At 35.3% G+C, this 18,447-nt stretch overlaps 2 protein-coding genes across 3 annotated transcripts; both read left to right on the top strand.

Annotated features, from left to right (window-relative positions):
• The first annotated feature begins 2,624 nt into the window (after positions 1 to 2,624).
• On the top strand, positions 2,625 to 7,463 carry LOC130970210 (WAT1-related protein At3g30340-like). Of its 2 annotated transcripts, none has more exons than XM_057896219.1 (6): positions 2,625 to 2,952; positions 3,184 to 3,246; positions 3,380 to 3,496; positions 3,599 to 4,028; positions 4,161 to 4,312; positions 7,375 to 7,463. In XM_057896219.1, exons 1-6 carry the CDS (start codon positions 2,771 to 2,773, stop codon positions 7,376 to 7,378), a joined length of 948 nt encoding a protein of 315 aa, XP_057752202.1. In that variant the 5' UTR covers positions 2,625 to 2,770; the 3' UTR covers positions 7,379 to 7,463. The 2 variants fall into 2 exon arrangements, with proteins under 2 accessions (XP_057752202.1, XP_057752200.1); XM_057896217.1 differs by lacking the exon at positions 7,375 to 7,463 and adding an exon at positions 4,386 to 4,760.
• On the top strand, positions 7,284 to 18,101 carry LOC130967327 (cellulose synthase A catalytic subunit 8 [UDP-forming]-like). The gene is made up of 25 exons (XM_057892139.1): positions 7,284 to 7,554; positions 7,746 to 7,845; positions 8,269 to 8,330; positions 8,447 to 8,506; positions 9,297 to 9,356; positions 9,718 to 9,774; positions 10,372 to 10,414; positions 10,521 to 10,598; positions 11,487 to 11,814; positions 11,890 to 12,040; positions 12,157 to 12,237; positions 13,217 to 13,355; positions 13,640 to 13,828; positions 13,915 to 14,018; positions 14,097 to 14,148; positions 14,241 to 14,388; positions 14,482 to 14,763; positions 14,849 to 15,194; positions 15,309 to 15,446; positions 15,526 to 15,651; positions 15,745 to 15,957; positions 16,136 to 16,364; positions 16,456 to 16,655; positions 16,737 to 17,090; positions 17,172 to 18,101. The coding sequence occupies exons 1-25, from the start codon at positions 7,408 to 7,410 to the stop codon at positions 17,757 to 17,759; spliced, it is 4,275 nt and encodes a 1,424-aa protein (XP_057748122.1). The 5' UTR covers positions 7,284 to 7,407; the 3' UTR covers positions 17,760 to 18,101.
• Positions 18,102 to 18,447: the final 346 nt, after the last annotated feature.

Here is an 18,447-nt window from a genome sequence, read left to right as displayed (position 1 = left end):
GAGCATTTTGTAGGAGAGGGGCCATCACAAATCTACAAGAAGAGTAGTAATGGTAATGCCACAGTATGTGGCTAATGTTAATGGACAACACTTCTTTCCTTTTTTTTTTCTTTTTTTTTTTTAAATCTAATCAGTGCTAAGAATCCAAGTTGCATCTATCTTGTCACTTATGCTTAAGAAAAAAATTAAATAAATAATACAAGAGAGTGTGCTGTTGAAAAATAAATGGTCATACTCATATGGACCTTGTTACCCTACTCCCTTAATATTCACAAAGAATCATTAGGTGTATCATGTATGTGCTTTTGTGTGTGTGATGGACCTTACACAGTTACACTCCACAAATAATTTCAATTGCAGAAAAAGGTTGCAGGGTGGATCTCTTATTAGGAACACTACTGCCCCATCACTACTGTAATAAGAGATGGTTATGATTATGATAGATACATACAGATATGATAAGAGGGACTTAAGGATTTTATTTGAGTTTGAGATTTGCTGATCTGAGTCTAGAAAGAGCACTTCATGAGAAATAATATATTTTAATATATCAGATATTCTTTTCTAATCTAATATATATCTTTAATCATTAGGTGAGCAATAATTTGAAAAAAAAACCCATTAAAATATTTTTGTCATTATTTAAGTAAAAATTAGGTATAAGTCAAGGCATTTGTACATTCAAAAGTAAAATATTTATTAATATTTAATTTAAAACAAAAAAAATTGCATGTTATAATTAAAAGAACATGTTAAGGAAGCAATATTTTTAGTAGAAGAAGATGAAAATAAGTGTTGCAACGAAATACTAAAAATGGAGAGGTTGAGTAATTATTATAAAAGGGAAAAATGGTTGCGTATAGAAGGAGAATTAACAAACAATCATTTTTATTTGTGCTGTTTGTTTGGTATATGGTGCGCATACAAGGAAAGAGAAGCTTGTTGTGTGGGAAGAGTTAAATTTTTTTATCGGAAATATGTCAGGCTCCTCTTTGCTACATGTGTGTCTTCAATGAGGTTGTGTAGTTGGAAGAAAGAAAAGGCGCTAGTGTGTTAACAGCATTATCAAACTGGTGGATATAGAGCTGAATGACAGTAAATTTACATAGTTCAAGGGTTAATCGTGCAGTCAAATTAATAGAATATTGGTGAGTTTGATTTCATTGTTATCATTTAGAGCATTTTGGTTGAAAAAGAATGACAGAATTTCAGGAATCAAGAATGTGTTGCAGGAGTATTTAACAGGTCGATTAAGAGTTATAAAGAGCGAAGTGATATTTGATCTTTTGGGTTGTTCATAGCTTTTGTCAAAGATGATTAAGAATTAGTTTATTTTATGTGTTTAATACTTTTCTGTTGAGACATGTTCTACCTTGTTGTGTTGAGCTTTTTATTTCAAAAAAAAAATCTAAAAATGGAAGGGGAAGAAAAGAACCGAAAAACCATCTTGATCACCTCGATTCACTAACCAAAGTGAAAGAAGGAGAAAGAGTAAAAGAACAAGTGGGGTGGCTGCGTAGAACACTACTGAGAGAGACTAATAATATTATCATGAAAACAACAACACCTGTGAGGACATTTTACTAAAGGAACATCTTTTTTCTTTGTGATTATATATTATATTTCTTCATTTTAATATCAGTATTTCTTGATTTTCTATGATCATGAGAAGTCATTATTTGTGTACATCCTACTTCTTTTTCAACCGAATAAAAAAGCTCTAGACTTAAGAGGGTTGATATATCGATAATATTATTCTTGCTTTCAGTTTCAAACTACATGTGGCTATAGAAATTCTAATAAATCTATCCTTTAGCACTGAAGAGTTCAAAGCATTTATCTGGCATGAATTAGAAATTTAGAATCAAGTTTTGACCGTATTATTATTATCTGCATAGCTTTCTAATCACATTCAAAATCAAATTATTAAAAGTAACCCGTGATTAACAACAGAAACACGGCATTATTTGAATCCGAATCACCATCCCTTAAAATCACTGATATTCTCCTAGTTTTTCTGCTTTATCTTACCAAAGATTATGAAATGACTGACATTTTATTCCAGCTTTCCAAATTTTTTGATGTGGGGGCTGCTTCTCAATACTGTATTAAAAGGTAAAACAGAAAATTAAAGAAAAGCATTAGATGCCAAGCACCTTTTTCTAACACACACAGTTTCTACTACAAGATAGAGATGCCTGTGAACACTCAAAAAAAGGCTCAATCAGATGCAGAAAAGAAAAGGATAAAAGAATGTGGACAATTTATATGAATGAATAAACATGAACTGTACTCTATGCCTAGCTGAGATGAAATGTACACATGAAAACCAATGGACTAAAATTTGTTAGGCCAATAATATCAGTGTCATGACTCATGATGATTTATACTTTTGAATCAACCTGGAATTCATTTTTACCATTCCCTGAAATTGATTCCAGAATAATCTCCATCTGTGGAACAGGAACAGTTAGGAGTCAAAAGAAAACATGTGGAGGAGCATCTTCCACACGCACACACTAAATATTTATTTAATTACTGTCCAAGATAGTTTCTTAAAGGTGTTTGATTTGATATCTGCAATATGATCTTGCTTTCTTATCTCTTATTATTCTGAAACATATATATAAACCTACAGGTTATGCTTATAGTTGCATTGCAAGCTTGCTACCATATAGGAACCCTTTTTCTTCCTTCTTCTTTTCTGTGAAAGAGAGGAGAGAAAAGGAGAAGCCCTGAACTAATTATTATTTTGCATTGGTGAAAGAAAATGAAGACTTCTGAGGAATGGAAACCTTTTATGGTAATGATAGCAATTGATTTTTCTTCCACCATAGTGAACATTCTTCTAAAGAAAGTTCTTGAGGAAGGGATGGACCATTTGGTGTTTATCACATACCGTTTGTCAATTTCAACCATTTTCCTAGTCCCTATCAGCTACTTTTGGGAAAGGTAGGTTCCCTCAATTGCTAGATTTTGTTAACTTTCCATTTATAGAATTATTTTGGCATTTTTAACATGCTTATAGTATATAGCCCCATGCTGCAATGATTAATCACTTTGAAGTTCTTCCACTTTGAGAAAACTAACTTCCTTTTTCTTTTGTCTCAATAATGCTAAGCTGAAAGTGAACCATCATGGAAATTATAGGACTTGTAGTAACTTGTTATATTTTTCTTGCAGAAACGGAAGACCAAGGCTCACATTTAGAATTTTGTGTTACCTTTTCTTCAGTGCCATTGTTGGGTTAGTAAGAAAAAAATTGCAGTCTTTCTTAGTGATTCAGCTTCTAATCAGTTTTTTTTTTTCCCTTTGAAAATTGTGTGCTATGGTCAATACATGAGTGCAGCCAAAAGAAGTAACAAATAATGTCTTGTAGGGCATCAGTCACACAGTACTTCTTCCTTCTTGGGATCCAATACACCTCTGCTACCTTTGCTTGTGCCTTTGTCAATATGGTACCTGTGATCACATTCATTATGGCATTGCCATTTGGGTATGAATCTATGAATTATATATTCTTATAGCTCTTTATTTATTGTAACAACTGCATCATCAATCAACTTTTCTTGTTTCTTTTCTGTTGATTGTAATGTAGATTAGAGACTCTGAACATCAAATGTAACAGTGGGAAGGCCAAGATTCTTGGTACACTGGTGTGTGTAGGAGGGGCATTGTTGTTGACACTTTATAAAGGAAAGCCCTTGTTTGATGTTTCTCACTATGAGTCTGCAGCAGCATCAACAGGCATGAGATCTGTAATGAAGCCACGTTCTTCTCCACCTACTAGAATCATTGAGAAATGGACCATTGGTGTAATAGCTTTGATTCTGGGAACACTGTTTTGGTCTTCATGGTTTATCTTGCAATCAACTATAGGGAAGCTTTATCCATGCCGGTATTCTAGCACAGCCATCATGACTTTGTTTGGAGCCATTCAATCAGCCATCCTTGCTTTGTCCACTGGCAGAGACTTGTCCATGTGGATCCCCAATGGCAGGATACAAATACTCACTGTTCTCTATTCTGTAAGTAATAAATTTCTCCACCATAGTTGTTTAGTATTCTGGATTATGCTCTATGATTGTTAAGTGAAGAATATGTAAACTAAATCACAGAATGTTTTGGTGGGAGTTTTGTGATGAAAGTATGATTTTCAGGGCATGGTTGGGTCAGGGTTGTGCTATGTGGGGATGTCATGGTGTGTTAAAAAGAGGGGTCCTGTGTTTACTGCAGCATTTAGCCCTCTTGTTCAGATAATGTCAGCCATGATTGATATCCCAGTCTTGCATGAGCAGCTCCATCTTGGAAGGTACTAAACAGAACAATCTTATTCTCTCTGTCACATTGATATTGATCATTTTGGATGTTCAATTTATTGTTAGTGTGTTGGGATCCATGCTGGTAATGGTGGGATTGTATATTCTTCTGTGGGGTAAGAGCAAGGATAATCAGAATGGTGTGACAAATTTAGTAGAAGAAGGTGGAAACAAGGAACAAGTCCCTCCCCCACAAACAACACAACATGTTGCTATAACCTGCGATACACGCTCTAACTGAAACCACCCTCATCAATATTAGATACGGTTTAGTGGCAATGTTGTACAATTTTCATCACATGTTGAGTTGAAGGACACCAAATAATAACATGTTCAACACATGCATGTGTAATTCATCTTGTCAACTTTTCATCGTGGTTTCTTTTTTTGTTCGACTCAAACCACTGCAAGAATCATTCCTCAACTGTCAAATAAATTATATTTTCGTTGTTCATTTTCATGTTATCTTACCGGATTTGTTAACCACCAGACAAACTTATTCTGTTTCTAAATTCTAATAATGTCAAAAGAGAAAACAAATTGTCTTATTACTATAAGAATTAGTGGATTAATATACACTAACGTAGATTAATTCACTTTTATTCATAATAAATATTATAAAATACTAAGAGAACTAAGTCCCAAGAGCCAATGTGTTTTAAGCTGCATTTCATTATAAAAATAGGATAAAATAACACATTAAAAATAAAATATAAATAATAAAGATACAATCATTAATGTTCTTTTATTTTGTTTAATAATAAACTAAATATAAAAAAAATAAATTATAAAAGTTTAATTTATTTTATTTTTTTCTATACAAAATATTTAAGAAAAATATAATAATAAAAATTATAATTGTAAAAAATTAGTGAGTTTAGAGAATTAAACTGTGATTAAAAGGATGACTAAACATTATTGGACTATTATCTAAGTGATTGTGTAATTTGTTATTTTATTTTATTTTTTGGTCAAGTGAATTTGACAACTTCCAATCCTAAGTATCACAACACACTCACACTACACACTCACCCACACAACACTTAAGGATTCATATTCAACATTTGGTGTACTCACTAAGGTTTGAACCCGAAGGCATATAGTTTAACCAATTGAGTTTTATTTAGTGTGCAGAAATTAAATTAAATTAAAATTGACCCAAAAATCAAATGCTCAAACCCATACGCACACACAATTATGGCCCAAAGATACATATAATTGCTACCATCTAAAATTCTTTTATCCAAAACAAAAATAAGTCTTTAAGCCAAGTGAAGAAAAAGAAGTAATTGGCCCAAGATTCTTAAAGCTATATAGCATCTAGTCCACTCACACAAACAAACTCATAAAACCCAAATATTGGTTCACCTTGAACAAAAGCCATCACAAAAAAATTCCATCAAAAATAAAAATATGCTTCAGGGATCAAAGAAAGAAAATAAGCCCAAGAACATAAACAAGCCTATATCCATAACCTAAGTTTAAATGGTGGTCCACACTTAAATTCATTCATTCACCGTAGTTACTAACTAGCTAACTCAATTTCAATTTCATTTGAACTTTCTTACATCCACCGAACCAAAAAATTCTCTCTTCTCTTTCTTTAATATCACATGTCTCTATAATAAAAAGAAAGAATGGAAAAGGTCTGAAGCTATGACAAAAGATAGAACAAAAAGCTTATTTCTAAAATCAAGCAAGAAGAAAAAGAAAAATGGTTATAACAAGAGGAAAGATTTTTTTAAAAAAGAGAATCATAAAAAGGTAATTTCTTCATTTGTGCTTCATCAAAAAATCATGAAGAAATTAACTCTATATAAACACCGTTTTGAAAACTATGAAGAAGGTGAAGTCAATGGTGTTCTATTTGAAATCTACGGTCAAGAAACAAATTTGAGGCCAAAGAAAGAACGCACGGGTCAGATTCAATATGCATAAAAAAAAAGTTGAAAGAGAAGACTGAAGATAAAGTTGCATGTCACTGCTTCTACTCTCTCTCTCTCTCCTCTGTGAATGCCGCTGCTGCATCTGGGTATTGGGAGAAGAAAAATTAACATATGCTGAAGCAAGGTTTCAAGTCCTGAAAGCTTCACTCCTCTATAATATGAGTGAACGGCCAAGGATTGGATTAAGAAGAGAAAAGCACAAAATTTGGGTCCTCATAGTTCTCTGAGCTGTTTATGTTCTTCTCCTTCATGATTTTTATTTTGTAATTCTTTTTTTTTTCAGTTTAATATGTCTGAGGTTTATTGTGAAAGAAAAACATGGTGAGGTTTGTAAGAAAAAGTCAATAAGTAAAAAAAGGTAGTGAGCTAGACTTGGAGAAAAAGACTAAGTTATCTCAGAAATCTTTTGTTAGTATTTTTGTTTTGTGTCATGATTTTGAGAGGATTCTCTTTCAAGTTGAGTTAATATTTTGCTGTTGAAAGTTAGGGTGAGTCCTAGTCAAGTTCAGGTTGGGTTAAAATTTAGATTTGTCCTATATAGAATTGGATAGATTCTAGAGAGAATTAGTAAATGTAATTTTGTTAAAAGATAGTGAAATTCTATCATTGTTGTAATGGAGACTGGATATAGACTACATTGTATTAGGTAACCAAACCAAGATACACCTGTGTGCCATTCTCTATTCTTTTTTCTGTTTTTATACTATAGGAGACAAAACAAAAATATCTCATACTACGTTAAAAGACAAAATATAATTTATCGTATTTTTTACTTAAAGTATCTCTATTGAACTCACGGTTAAAAGTTAAAAAAAAGAAACTATTTAAATCTCCGCTGTAAAAGTTACCTCATGCCCAAGACACTTTATTATTCGTGCGGGTCGTGGACCCATCAGATCGTGGGTCCATTAGGTGCTAACTATTGAAAATGAGGAAAATCACTCTTTACTCTAGAGAATATCGAAATTTTATAATTGTGAATTTTTTTTGGGTGACTTTATAATTGTGAATTGTTAGTATATAAAATATAATTGGAAATTGTTTTGTTATATTGTGAATAATGAAAGTTTAAATGTAATTGCTTTGGTGTTATTTTTATCCCAATACAGCTAACAGCTTCAGCATAATAAGCACCGCCATCGATGGCGGAGGCGGAGTCATCGGAGGCAGCTGCAACGGCGGTGGCAGATAAGCATAGTAAGCCTCGGCGGCTGAAAGGGCACAAGGACTGCACTACCTCCTGTATTGCCTCACGTGACAGGCCACGTGTCATCGTCACCTCCGGCGAGGTTCTTTCTGTTTTCCTTCTCTTACCAAGACTTGCACGTGTGGCTGCGTAACTAGGGTTCATAACGCTTCCTTTTAATATATGCTATGTCATGTCTGATTCCTCGTCATGTTGCTTTAAATTTAACTGTTTTGTTCTGATTTAACGCATTGATTTTTATCTGTTTCTTAATTGAAAATATTGAAATAAAAGGATGGTCGTGTTTGCTGGTTTGACATGCGGTGCAAAGATGTGGCGAGACTGGTTATGGATGTTAGCGTGGAACCCGTCACTTCCTTGTGTTTCAAGACTGGTGAGACCATTTTCTTCTTTTAAATGTCATTTGTTCTTAATATTTGTTTTATTATCTGTTTCACAAGGGATTCTAGTCATAAACTCTTTCTTTCAAGCTGAAAAGTGATTAACTAATCTTTTACTGATTGCACATAGTTGTGCTTGGTGGTGCATCTTTACACTAATAACATGTTAATACCTTGACTCAAAGATTAATGATACAGGAACTTAGTGGCAGCTTGAAAGATAAATCATGCGGTTTCATATGTATTCTTGGCTTGATAGTCTTCATTGAGGGCTTCCAATATAACTTCTTTTATGAACAGCCTGTCAACATGTTTGTGATCCTAAATTTGACAACTCCTACACCATTAACTAACACTATATTCCCTAAGAAGTAAAATATTTTTTAGCTGACAAAAGTACATTTGCTTGAAAACAGGGAATGAAGATATGATTTATGCCTCCTCAGGAACAGAAATCAAGTGTTTTGATGTGCGTCTGGTAAGCAATTTATGGGCAACAAAGAGGCTTGATTTCTAGTTTTACAAAATCATACACTCTTCTGTGTTCCACTTTCTATACTGAGTTCCTGTATATTATGTTCTGTCTTACTGAAGGCCACAAAAGAATGGAAGCCGCTGGAGAATTATAATTATAACAAAGAGGAGATAAACAAGGTAAACAGTATGACTTGTATTCAGTTATATTGCTATGCATTTTCTTGATCTTATTGAGTGTTTCTGCTGCCCTCTTGGCATGTGAAAACGAAATGCTGTGTCTTATATATCTGATTTCCAACCTGTAAATAAATGCTTGCATAACACAGGTTAATGTAAAAGGCTGAATGAATAATGTAACATTTTCATGGTTTTGCCTCGCCTATTTCAGCATTTTACCATGCATCATTTTCCCATCAGTTTCTTATTCTAGTGTTTTCTCTTGCAAATATTTGTCAAATTCTCCTAAGCTTTATAAATGCCAAGTCATTTAGTTGGACAAGTGGTAAATAGAAAAATTAATATAATTTGTAGACACTACTTCATACTCTCTTCTACATGTAGCTCAGAAATGTTAAGTGTAGTGTTTGTTTGAGATGCCATGTTTGTCTCTTGGCTTTCTTGCATGAGATTTCGAAATGGATTTTAATCATTGTTGTGAACACTAATTTGGTTCTGTGGTTTCTTGATCTACACAAACTATTGAATCGTTAAATTGGATTGCAGCATTATACCTGAACTAATATTTGCTTGCACATTCTTCCATTCTGCTATAATACAAACTGATCCTGCTATCCTTGATTCCTTGTATGGAGGTGCACTTTCTTTCTTTCTTTTCTCCCCCCTCCCCCCCTCCCCCCCTCCCCCCCTTCTCTTTTCTCTCTCCTTTTTTTAAAAGAAAAAAAAGCTGGAGGTGCACTTTCATTTGTTAAGGAGTGGCCTTATGGTTCAATTTTTCATGGTCTTGCAGGTTGTATGCAACTTGAAATCCTCATTTCTTGCTGCAGCTGATGATAGTGGTGAGGTGAAGGTATGCTTCATATTTATTCAACATGTGCTGTCTGATTTCTCCTATGCAATACCACATATATCAGTTGTTATGAGCTATCCTTTCATATTTGGTACTTTGATTGGGATCATCATGACCTTTGGAGTTTGGACACCTGAAATTTCTTTGATTTCCTGTTGGTGACATTCACCAAGTTTTCTTACTCTATTCTCTCATTAAACAAAAACATAAAAGTTAGGTTATACTTTCCTAAGAACATGGAAATCACATTTACGATTTAAAACTAATTTCTTTTTCCATTCTAATTTGATATATTATTTGTTTTATTCTGTATGCTTCTAATTTCATCCCTTTCATTATTGATTGAAATTGTCTTTGAAAGATTATTGACATTCGCCAGCCATGCCTCTATAAAACTCTACGAGCTGGTCATACATCTGTATCCTTCTTGATTCCTAGTGGTGCTTCGGAACATGGATGCTAATTATGCAGATCTGGAGTTTTGTGTTTAAGCTACTTATACTTTTGGTCTGTTCCTTGTATATTATATTATAGTACTGTTATAGTCTCTAACTTTGCGGCTAAGTTCTAATTTCGTCCCTAACGTTTGAAACGTTCTATTTTTTTGCCTCAAACGTCTTATGTCACCCTATTTTAGTCTTGTAGTCAAAATTAATTGTTTTTATTCTAAAAGTACCTTTCCCCCTCTATTATTATCTTCTTCTTTCTCTTATTCTTAAACAAATTTCACTCTCAAATCACTACAACTACCACCACGGTCACCACAATTATGATTGTTGTCATTGCCTAGAAGAAGATGATAATGGAAGAAAGGGGTGTTTTTGGAAGAGAAAGTTTTAATTTTGACCAGAGGACTAAAATAGAACAAAATAAGACGTATGGGACAAAAATAGGAGGTTTCAAATGTTAGGGACATAATTAGGACTTAGACTAAACGTTAGGAATTAAAACAATACTTTACCCTATAATCTGTTTATCTTGTTACTGTTTGTTTCGCCTTGACTTTATGTGGTAGATATGTAACACGGTGCAATTTCTTCCTTGGAGATCGTATGAAGGTACTTATCTTTGTTCTCTCTTTTACCCTTATATGAATAAATCTATCGTTTCTCCCTCCCCCTTCATATTTATGGAAATCTGACTTCAACTTTTGTTCTTTGGCAGTAATTAGTGGAGGTCTTGATTCTTTGCTATTGATTTGGGACTTCTCCAAAGGGCGATCACACAAAGTTGTGGATTTTGGTATGTTTTTCCTTATAATGTCTAACTCTGTACTTATTAATTTAAGTTTTGCCTGAAATGACTTTAACTATTTTATAGAGCCTACTTTTGTGTTTGTTGATTTTGGCAATGACATAAATCTCCTCATGCCTTGTTATCAACAACAAGATTTTAACAAGCAAGGTTTTCTATAGGGTGGATGATATTACGCAGGTAGGGAGAATAAGCGAGTTCATTTGGGTATGTGGAGAGTGGAGAGAATGAATGGCTTTCTTATACCCAGGACCATTTTCTTTTTCTTGTCATATCTCTAATACTTGACCCAAGTTCATTTTCAGAAATATACAATTTATTGACTGAAATTCATACTGAAATCTATGTCTGGGGGCATAGTTCTTCTTTTATCTTACTTGATGCTAGTTCTAATATGCTTCTGCTCATTTTTGGTTGAGAAATGCTGCAGAATAAGAAAACTCAAAGTGTAACTATTGCTTTTGACTCCGTTCAAAATCTTGGCCTTAACCATGAATGGAAGGTTAGGCTGTTTTAAAAACATTTTAATTTAATGAAGTATAACATGAATTAGTGACTACTGACTTTAGAGAATGCAAGTCAGAAACAAGTAGTTTTTTAAATTTGAAGAAGCAAAAAGTCATCTCTGTAGTTAGGCATACATGCATAATGCATGTACTGGGATAATAACTCCATGCAATGCTTTCTAATGATCTTCTTGCCAATTTTATTTTCATGGTTGATTTGAATATTTTTATATGGTGACTTTTTTCTCTTTTTAAATTACTCAATCATGGATATGTATACCCAAAAAAATGATGAGTAATATATAATGAAAGACAAAATAAATAAAAGGGAAAGAACGCTACTCAATCTTTCTGCCCCTTCTTGCTGCAGGTTCACTTGAGGCAAACAGTAGCAACACTGGCCAGTGTGTCAATCCTGCTTTTGTTTATGCAATAGCTGTTCCAGAAGTTGACATGCTAGATAAATCAGATAAGATCTGTGCTGTTGCAAGGGGAGATGGAGTTGTTAGTGTGATTAATATTGAGTCTGAAATTGCTGCTAATAGGTCAAAGAGCTCTTCAAATTCACGAAAAGGATCTCAATCAATATCAAAGGATGGTATCAGTTCAAGTAGTAATGTGAATGCAGGTCAAAACGGAAATAGGAGATTGCATTTGGATTACACTTTGGGTGGCCATACTGCAGCTGTTTCTTGCCTGTAAGTCAAATCTTTATCGTCATAGTAAAGACTATATTCGCTTGCCAGTTGCCCCCTAACTCATGGGTAACTCAGGGAATTTTCATTGTTTGGGGAAAGAGGGAAGTTCATAATATCCGGAGGAAATGATCAGTTGGTGAAGGTATGGAATTGGTCCAGTTATCGTGATTCTGGAATAGGCGACAACAATGATATCCTACACTCTACCATCAATGTAGGCCATAAAGTGAGTTTTCTTCGAAGATTCCATACAAAATTTTGATGCTGGTTACTTATTTTGATGCTGGTTTTCTTCAGCTTAGTATGTCTATTGTGCATTCATGTAAACACCACCTTTGGCAGGTCAATTCACTGTGTACCGTCCCAGCAGATACAGACAACCTTGTCGTGTGTGACACATCTAAATCAGTAAAGGTCTATTCCGTAACTTAGTCTAAAAGTGGATGAAAGTGGCTTTTGTGAATTATCCTGGAGAGCAATCAGAACTTTCAATAACAGATTACTCAGAGAATCATGTTCCTGGGCGTGAAACAACATAAAAGCAGCAGAGATTTAATCTAGGCATACCTGCATATATTGCTGCTTTGAGGTTCACTATGACCAAGTTTTTTGCTTGTCCACACGGTCCAAGTCGTTTCATGTGTACTTGTTATCTTCCAGTTTTTCATGCTACTTGTCAACCTTTTTCATGTATCCATTTGATTTTTAGGCTGATTTTCTCTTCAAGACTAATAATTTGTAGTTATTGTGTTTAGAAGTAAAACTTGTTTTGTTTGATGTTCTCGTCGTGCGCATTTTCGTGTTTGTTCCTACATTTGAGATTATCATATTAGACCGGTTGTTAGTGAAAAGTGAAAACAGAGCACTGAACAAGCTCCAAGTTATTCTCCGGTGTCTAAAGAAACTAAAATGAATAATGAAATGAACCTTGATACTTGGATATTATCATTTTACTTATGTTAGACTCTATCCTAATTTCTCTATAGGGATTTTCCAAACTAATTATCCATGTGGATCCTGTGTAGAAAGTATAAAATATCATTTCTAATTGGAATATATAAATCCAAATCGCTTATCTAATTCAATTCAGATTGAAATCGATCAAAATTGTAATAAATTTAAATTTAATTGGGATTTTTTCTAACAAATTATGTGGATTGAATCAAGTTTTGATCTATATTTTTAAATCAATCCAATTTTATTATTTTATTGTAAAAAGCTATATCCTTTTAATTTTTATTTTTAAGTGCTAGAAACTTTAAATTCTATTCCACAATCACGCTATATATTTACACACACACACACACGGTCTTTAGATTGAGTTATTTTCCTAAATCGACTACATTGCATTGCAAACAACCTTGATTTCTAGTATTCACAATTTGCAGAAATAATGTCATAGTTGATAGACATTAAACATTTGAGGGATATGACGTTGGAACAAGTTAGAATCAGAACGTACATTTCAATAGCTACAAATGAACCCACTGATATAGAACTTCGCATGCTAATAGTGAAGTATCTTTATCAGGTAGTATCAGGTATTAGGTAGGTACGATATTATTATTTATAATGTTGTGTTGGCGGGGCTTATAGTTAAAGAAGTAGGCCGTGCAACTGTCAACTGCTCCATCAAACATAACAGACATTGCCTCTCATCTCATCTCTCTTTTTCTGAAACCAAGATCCCAACCCCTCAACCTCCAAAAACAACACACTACTTGCTATGCTCCATCCTCCCAACATGGCCAACACCAATTGCTTTGTGCTCTTCCATATAAAACCTATAATAGGAGCAGTAGTACCAGCCAGATATACTGATCTTGAACTGGAAAAATGACCGAGTCTGGTGTTCCTCTATGCAACATTTGTGGGGAACAAGTGGGGCTTAATGATAATGGGGAAGTGTTTGTGGCTTGTCATCACTGCGCTGTCCCAATTTGCAAGGATTGTTTTCAGCATGAAATCAATGAGGGTCATACGGCTTGCTTGAGCTGTGGTGTTCCTTATCAAGGTCTCAGAAAATCTTTCACACTTTACTCGTTCAATACATGCCTTTTTCCCCACCTTACATATGTTTCCTTTTGTATTTTTTTATAGCAAGAACAAACCGCAACGATGATGACATTCTCGATGAAGATGATGATGTTATAATGGTTTCTGAAGATCACTCCGCAATGGATTCTCAGCCCAGTAGTTCTCAGGTAATGAGTTATTGCTATTATAAGAGAAAAAGCTGTTAACATTTGCACTGACAAACCACACCACTGAAAATTCTGCAGGATGTTGGACTCCATGCTAGACATCTTAGTTCAGTCTCTGCCGTGGATAATGGTAAATGATATAGACTTAGCTGCATTTTCTATGCAACTTATGAAGAATTCACGGTCCTTCATCATCACAATATGGTTTTGTTGATCTTGTAGAAGTAAATGATGAATCTGGCAAGTCAAGCTGGAAAAGCAGATTCAAAAGCTGGAAGGGAAAGGATAAAAATAGCAAAAAGAAAAAGGCTGCACCTAAGGATGAAAATCAGGCCCCAATTCCACCACAACAGCATATGGAAGATAAACGGTGAGTTCAATGAGAAACATAAAATAATTTACCTGAAGTGGTGCTTAATTTGATTCTGTATATATGTCATCATGCATTTATGATCTTTTGCAGGCCAACAGAGGGAGATGCTGCTGCTGTGGCTGCGCCACTTTCAGTACTGATTCCAATATCAAAATCCAAACTGGCACCATACAGAATTGTGATAATCATGCGACTCATAATCTTGGGTCTTTTCTTTCATTATAGGGTTACAAATCCTGTTGAAAGTGCTTTTCCTCTGTGGCTGACATCTATCATCTGTGAGATCTGGTTTGCATTTTCCTGGGTGTTAGATCAGTTCCCAAAATGGTATCCGGTCAATAGGCAAACTTTTATTGACAACCTGTCTGCAAGGTTAATGCACAAAGTTCTTAAATGTTTCAATACATTCTGCTTTGTACTTTGGATGTTGATGATCACTTATATACCGTGATTTCAGGTTTGAAAGAGAGGGTGAACCCTGCCAGCTTGCTGCTGTTGATTTCTTTGTCAGTACAGTGGATCCTCTGAAGGAACCACCATTGATCACAGCTAATACAGTGCTTTCTATCCTTGCCATTGACTACCCTGTAGATAAAGTGTCCTGTTATGTATCAGATGATGGCGCATCCATGCTCACGTTTGAGTCGCTGGTGGAGACAGCTGACTTTGCAAGAAAATGGGTGCCATTTTGCAAGAAGTTTTCCATTGAACCACGTGCACCTGAATTTTACTTCTCTCAGAAGATTGACTACCTCAAAGACAAAGTGCAGCCTTCTTTTGTGAAGGAACGTAGAGCAATTAAAGTAAGGAATTCCAAATTGAGTAACTCCACTTAACACTATATTCATTCATCTCTTTGTTTTCCAAATTGAGTATCTTAGAGCAACACCTTCATGTTTCCCTTTCAATTCTATTAGAGAGAGTATGAAGAGTATAAAGTACGGGTCAATGCTATGGTAGCAAAGGCTCAGAAAATGCCCGAAGAAGGGTGGACTATGCAAGATGGAACGCCTTGGCCGGGAAATAACTCTCGTGATCATCCTGGCATGATTCAGGTATATCCATTGTTTCTGTCTGTAATGAATTTAATCTGAATGTTAATATTGTACTCTCATGGCTGCCTCAAACTTCCAGGTTTTCCTTGGACGCAGCGGTGCTCATGACACTGAAGGAAATGAACTTCCTAGGCTAGTTTATGTTTCCAGAGAGAAAAGACCAGGTTATCAACACCACAAGAAGGCTGGTGCTGAAAATGCACTGGTATGGATAGATACTTCAATTTCCATTAGTATTAGTATTTCATATAAAGTCATTAAGAGTTTATAGTGCTTGATGTTTATTTGGTTTATGCAGGTGAGAGTATCTGCAGTTCTCACAAATGCTCCTTTCATTCTCAATCTTGACTGTGATCACTATGTTAACAACAGCAAAGCAGTTCGGGAAGCAATGTGTTTTCTCATGGACCCAGAAGTTGGTAGAGACGTGTGTTATGTGCAGTTCCCCCAAAGATTTGATGGTATTGATCGTAGTGATCGATATGCCAATCGCAATACAGTTTTCTTTGATGTAAGTTCATAGAAAAAAACAGAGTTTCTCTCCTATATTCAATCAAAGTATGTCATCTCCTTATGTAGTCAGTTCACCAAACAAGTTTTTGCAGAATTGAAAATTGTGGAGACAACACCTTCTGTTGTTTCTAACTGTCATATGTAATGAATGTTCTATTAATAATCATCCATTTCAGGTTAATATGAAAGGACTTGACGGCATTCAAGGACCAGTGTATGTGGGGACTGGATGTGTTTTCAACCGGCAAGCGCTTTATGGCTATAGCCCACCATCCATGCCAAACTTACCATCTTCATCATGCTGTTGCTGCCCATCAAAGTCCAACAAAGATGTCTCTGATATTTGTAGAGATGCAAAGAGGGCAGAAATTAGCGCTGCCCTTTGTAATCTCAAGGAGATGGACAGTAAGCACATCGAATTATGTCAATAAGTACTAGAGAAAGATGCAGCAGAATCTTTCTTAAGTGACACTACTGGGTTCTTTTCTTCTTGCAGATTATAATGAGGATGAGAGGTCAGTGCTGCTTTCACAAACAGGTCTTGAGAAAACTTTTGGCTTGTCTACTGTTTTCATTGGATCAACACTAATGGAGAATGGTGGGGTTCCTGAATCTGCGGATCCTGCCATGCTGATCAAGGAGGCAATTCATGTTATTAGCTGTGGATATGAAGAGAAGACTGACTGGGGAAAAGAGGTTTGGATTAAATGCTAATAATCTTTGTAATGAGTCCATACCATCTTCACATTTTAAAATGTATGTTTGTGTGTGTTTCAGCTTGGATGGATCTATGGCTCAGTGACAGAGGATATCTTAACAGGGTTCAAGATGCAATGCAGAGGATGGAGGTCAATATACTGCATGCCCTTGAGGCCTGCATTCAAAGGGTCAGCACCTATCAACTTGTCTGATAGGTTGCACCAAGTCCTTCGTTGGGCACTTGGATCAATTGAAATTTTCCTCAGCAGGCACTGTCCCCTCTGGTATGGATGCGCCGGTGGCCGTCTCAAATGGCTGCAGAGAATGGCATATATCAACACCATTGTCTATCCATTCACATCCCTTCCTCTCATTGCTTATTGTACTTTGCCAGCAATTTGTCTTCTCACTGGAAAATTCATCATACCAACGGTAATAGTTACTTCATATTTCTTATTATTGGTCTAAAACATAACTAAATGCATAATTCTCATCCATTTGGTTTGATCCCAGCTTTCAAATGTTGCAAGTGTTCTGTTTCTTGGCCTTTTCCTGTCCATTATAGTGACAAGTGTGCTGGAGCTGCGTTGGAGCGGTGTTACCATCGAAGATTTGTGGCGAAACGAGCAGTTCTGGGTGATAGGAGGTGTTTCAGCACATCTGTTTGCAGTGTTCCAAGGACTACTTAAGATGCTGGCTGGTGTTGATACCAACTTCACAGTGACAGCAAAGGCTGCTGAGGACACAGAGTTTGGAGAACTCTACATAGTGAAGTGGACTACACTCTTGATTCCTCCAACAACACTTATCATAATCAACATGGTTGGTGTTGTTGCTGGATTCTCGGATGCACTCAATGGAGGCTATGAGTCTTGGGGACCACTCTTTGGGAAGGTGTTCTTTGCCTTCTGGGTGATTTTCCATTTGTATCCATTCCTAAAGGGTCTCATGGGTCGCCAAAACCGCACTCCAACCATTGTTGTGCTCTGGTCAGTCTTGCTGGCCTCTGTCTTCTCTCTAATTTGGGTTAAGATCAATCCATTTGTCAACAAAATTGACGATGCTACCTTAGCTGATACCTGTGTTGCTATTGATTGTTAACAAGCCACTACAAGTTTTGTGTGTAAGCAAGAATTGTTATCATTATACTATGCTTTTTGGGTGGGTAGAAAGTCAGGTGCAGTCAATTTCACGTGAAGTTGATAACTGAGAGTCGTTAGATAAAAATTTAGTCAAATCATTCAAATCATTTAACGGCTCTTAGCTATCAATTTCATATGAAGTTAACTGTACCTGAGTTTTCACCGTGTTGGTTTGAACCCTCAAAATTATATAAGCAACATGTAGTCTATGCTTACTAATAGCTAAAAGGTTTGAAACACAGATTCAAAAGTGTAAAGTTAGTTGCACAATAATCTCAACTTGGTTTAACTGTTGATACAATGATATGATGTGCTGTATTGAATTTGATGGATCACTATACTAAAATAATATAGCTCTAGCGATAAAGTTTAGATTTATATCATTGGACCTTAGTACATGAAATATTAAGAGTTTTATTGAAATGGTTGGTAACTAATTTGTTCACAAGAATTAAGTGGCACTAATGGACATTTATTACACTATGCATGCATGGATGATATGCGCTCCTTAGAAGTTAGAAGCTTGAAGAAAAAAAGAGACAAATAAACGTCAATTAAAAGTATGCCACGCAGTATTGACGTAGTTTCAAAGTGTTTCCTATAATCTTACATATAAAATCTAGTTATTGTGCTTTTTCTTCCCATAG

This window comes from Arachis stenosperma, chromosome 3, assembly GCF_014773155.1.
Source record: "Arachis stenosperma cultivar V10309 chromosome 3, arast.V10309.gnm1.PFL2, whole genome shotgun sequence".
Taxonomy (NCBI): Eukaryota; Viridiplantae; Streptophyta; class Magnoliopsida; order Fabales; family Fabaceae; genus Arachis; species Arachis stenosperma.
The sequence above is the reverse complement of the archived record's forward strand: the minus strand, read 5'-3'. Positions and strand labels throughout refer to the sequence as shown.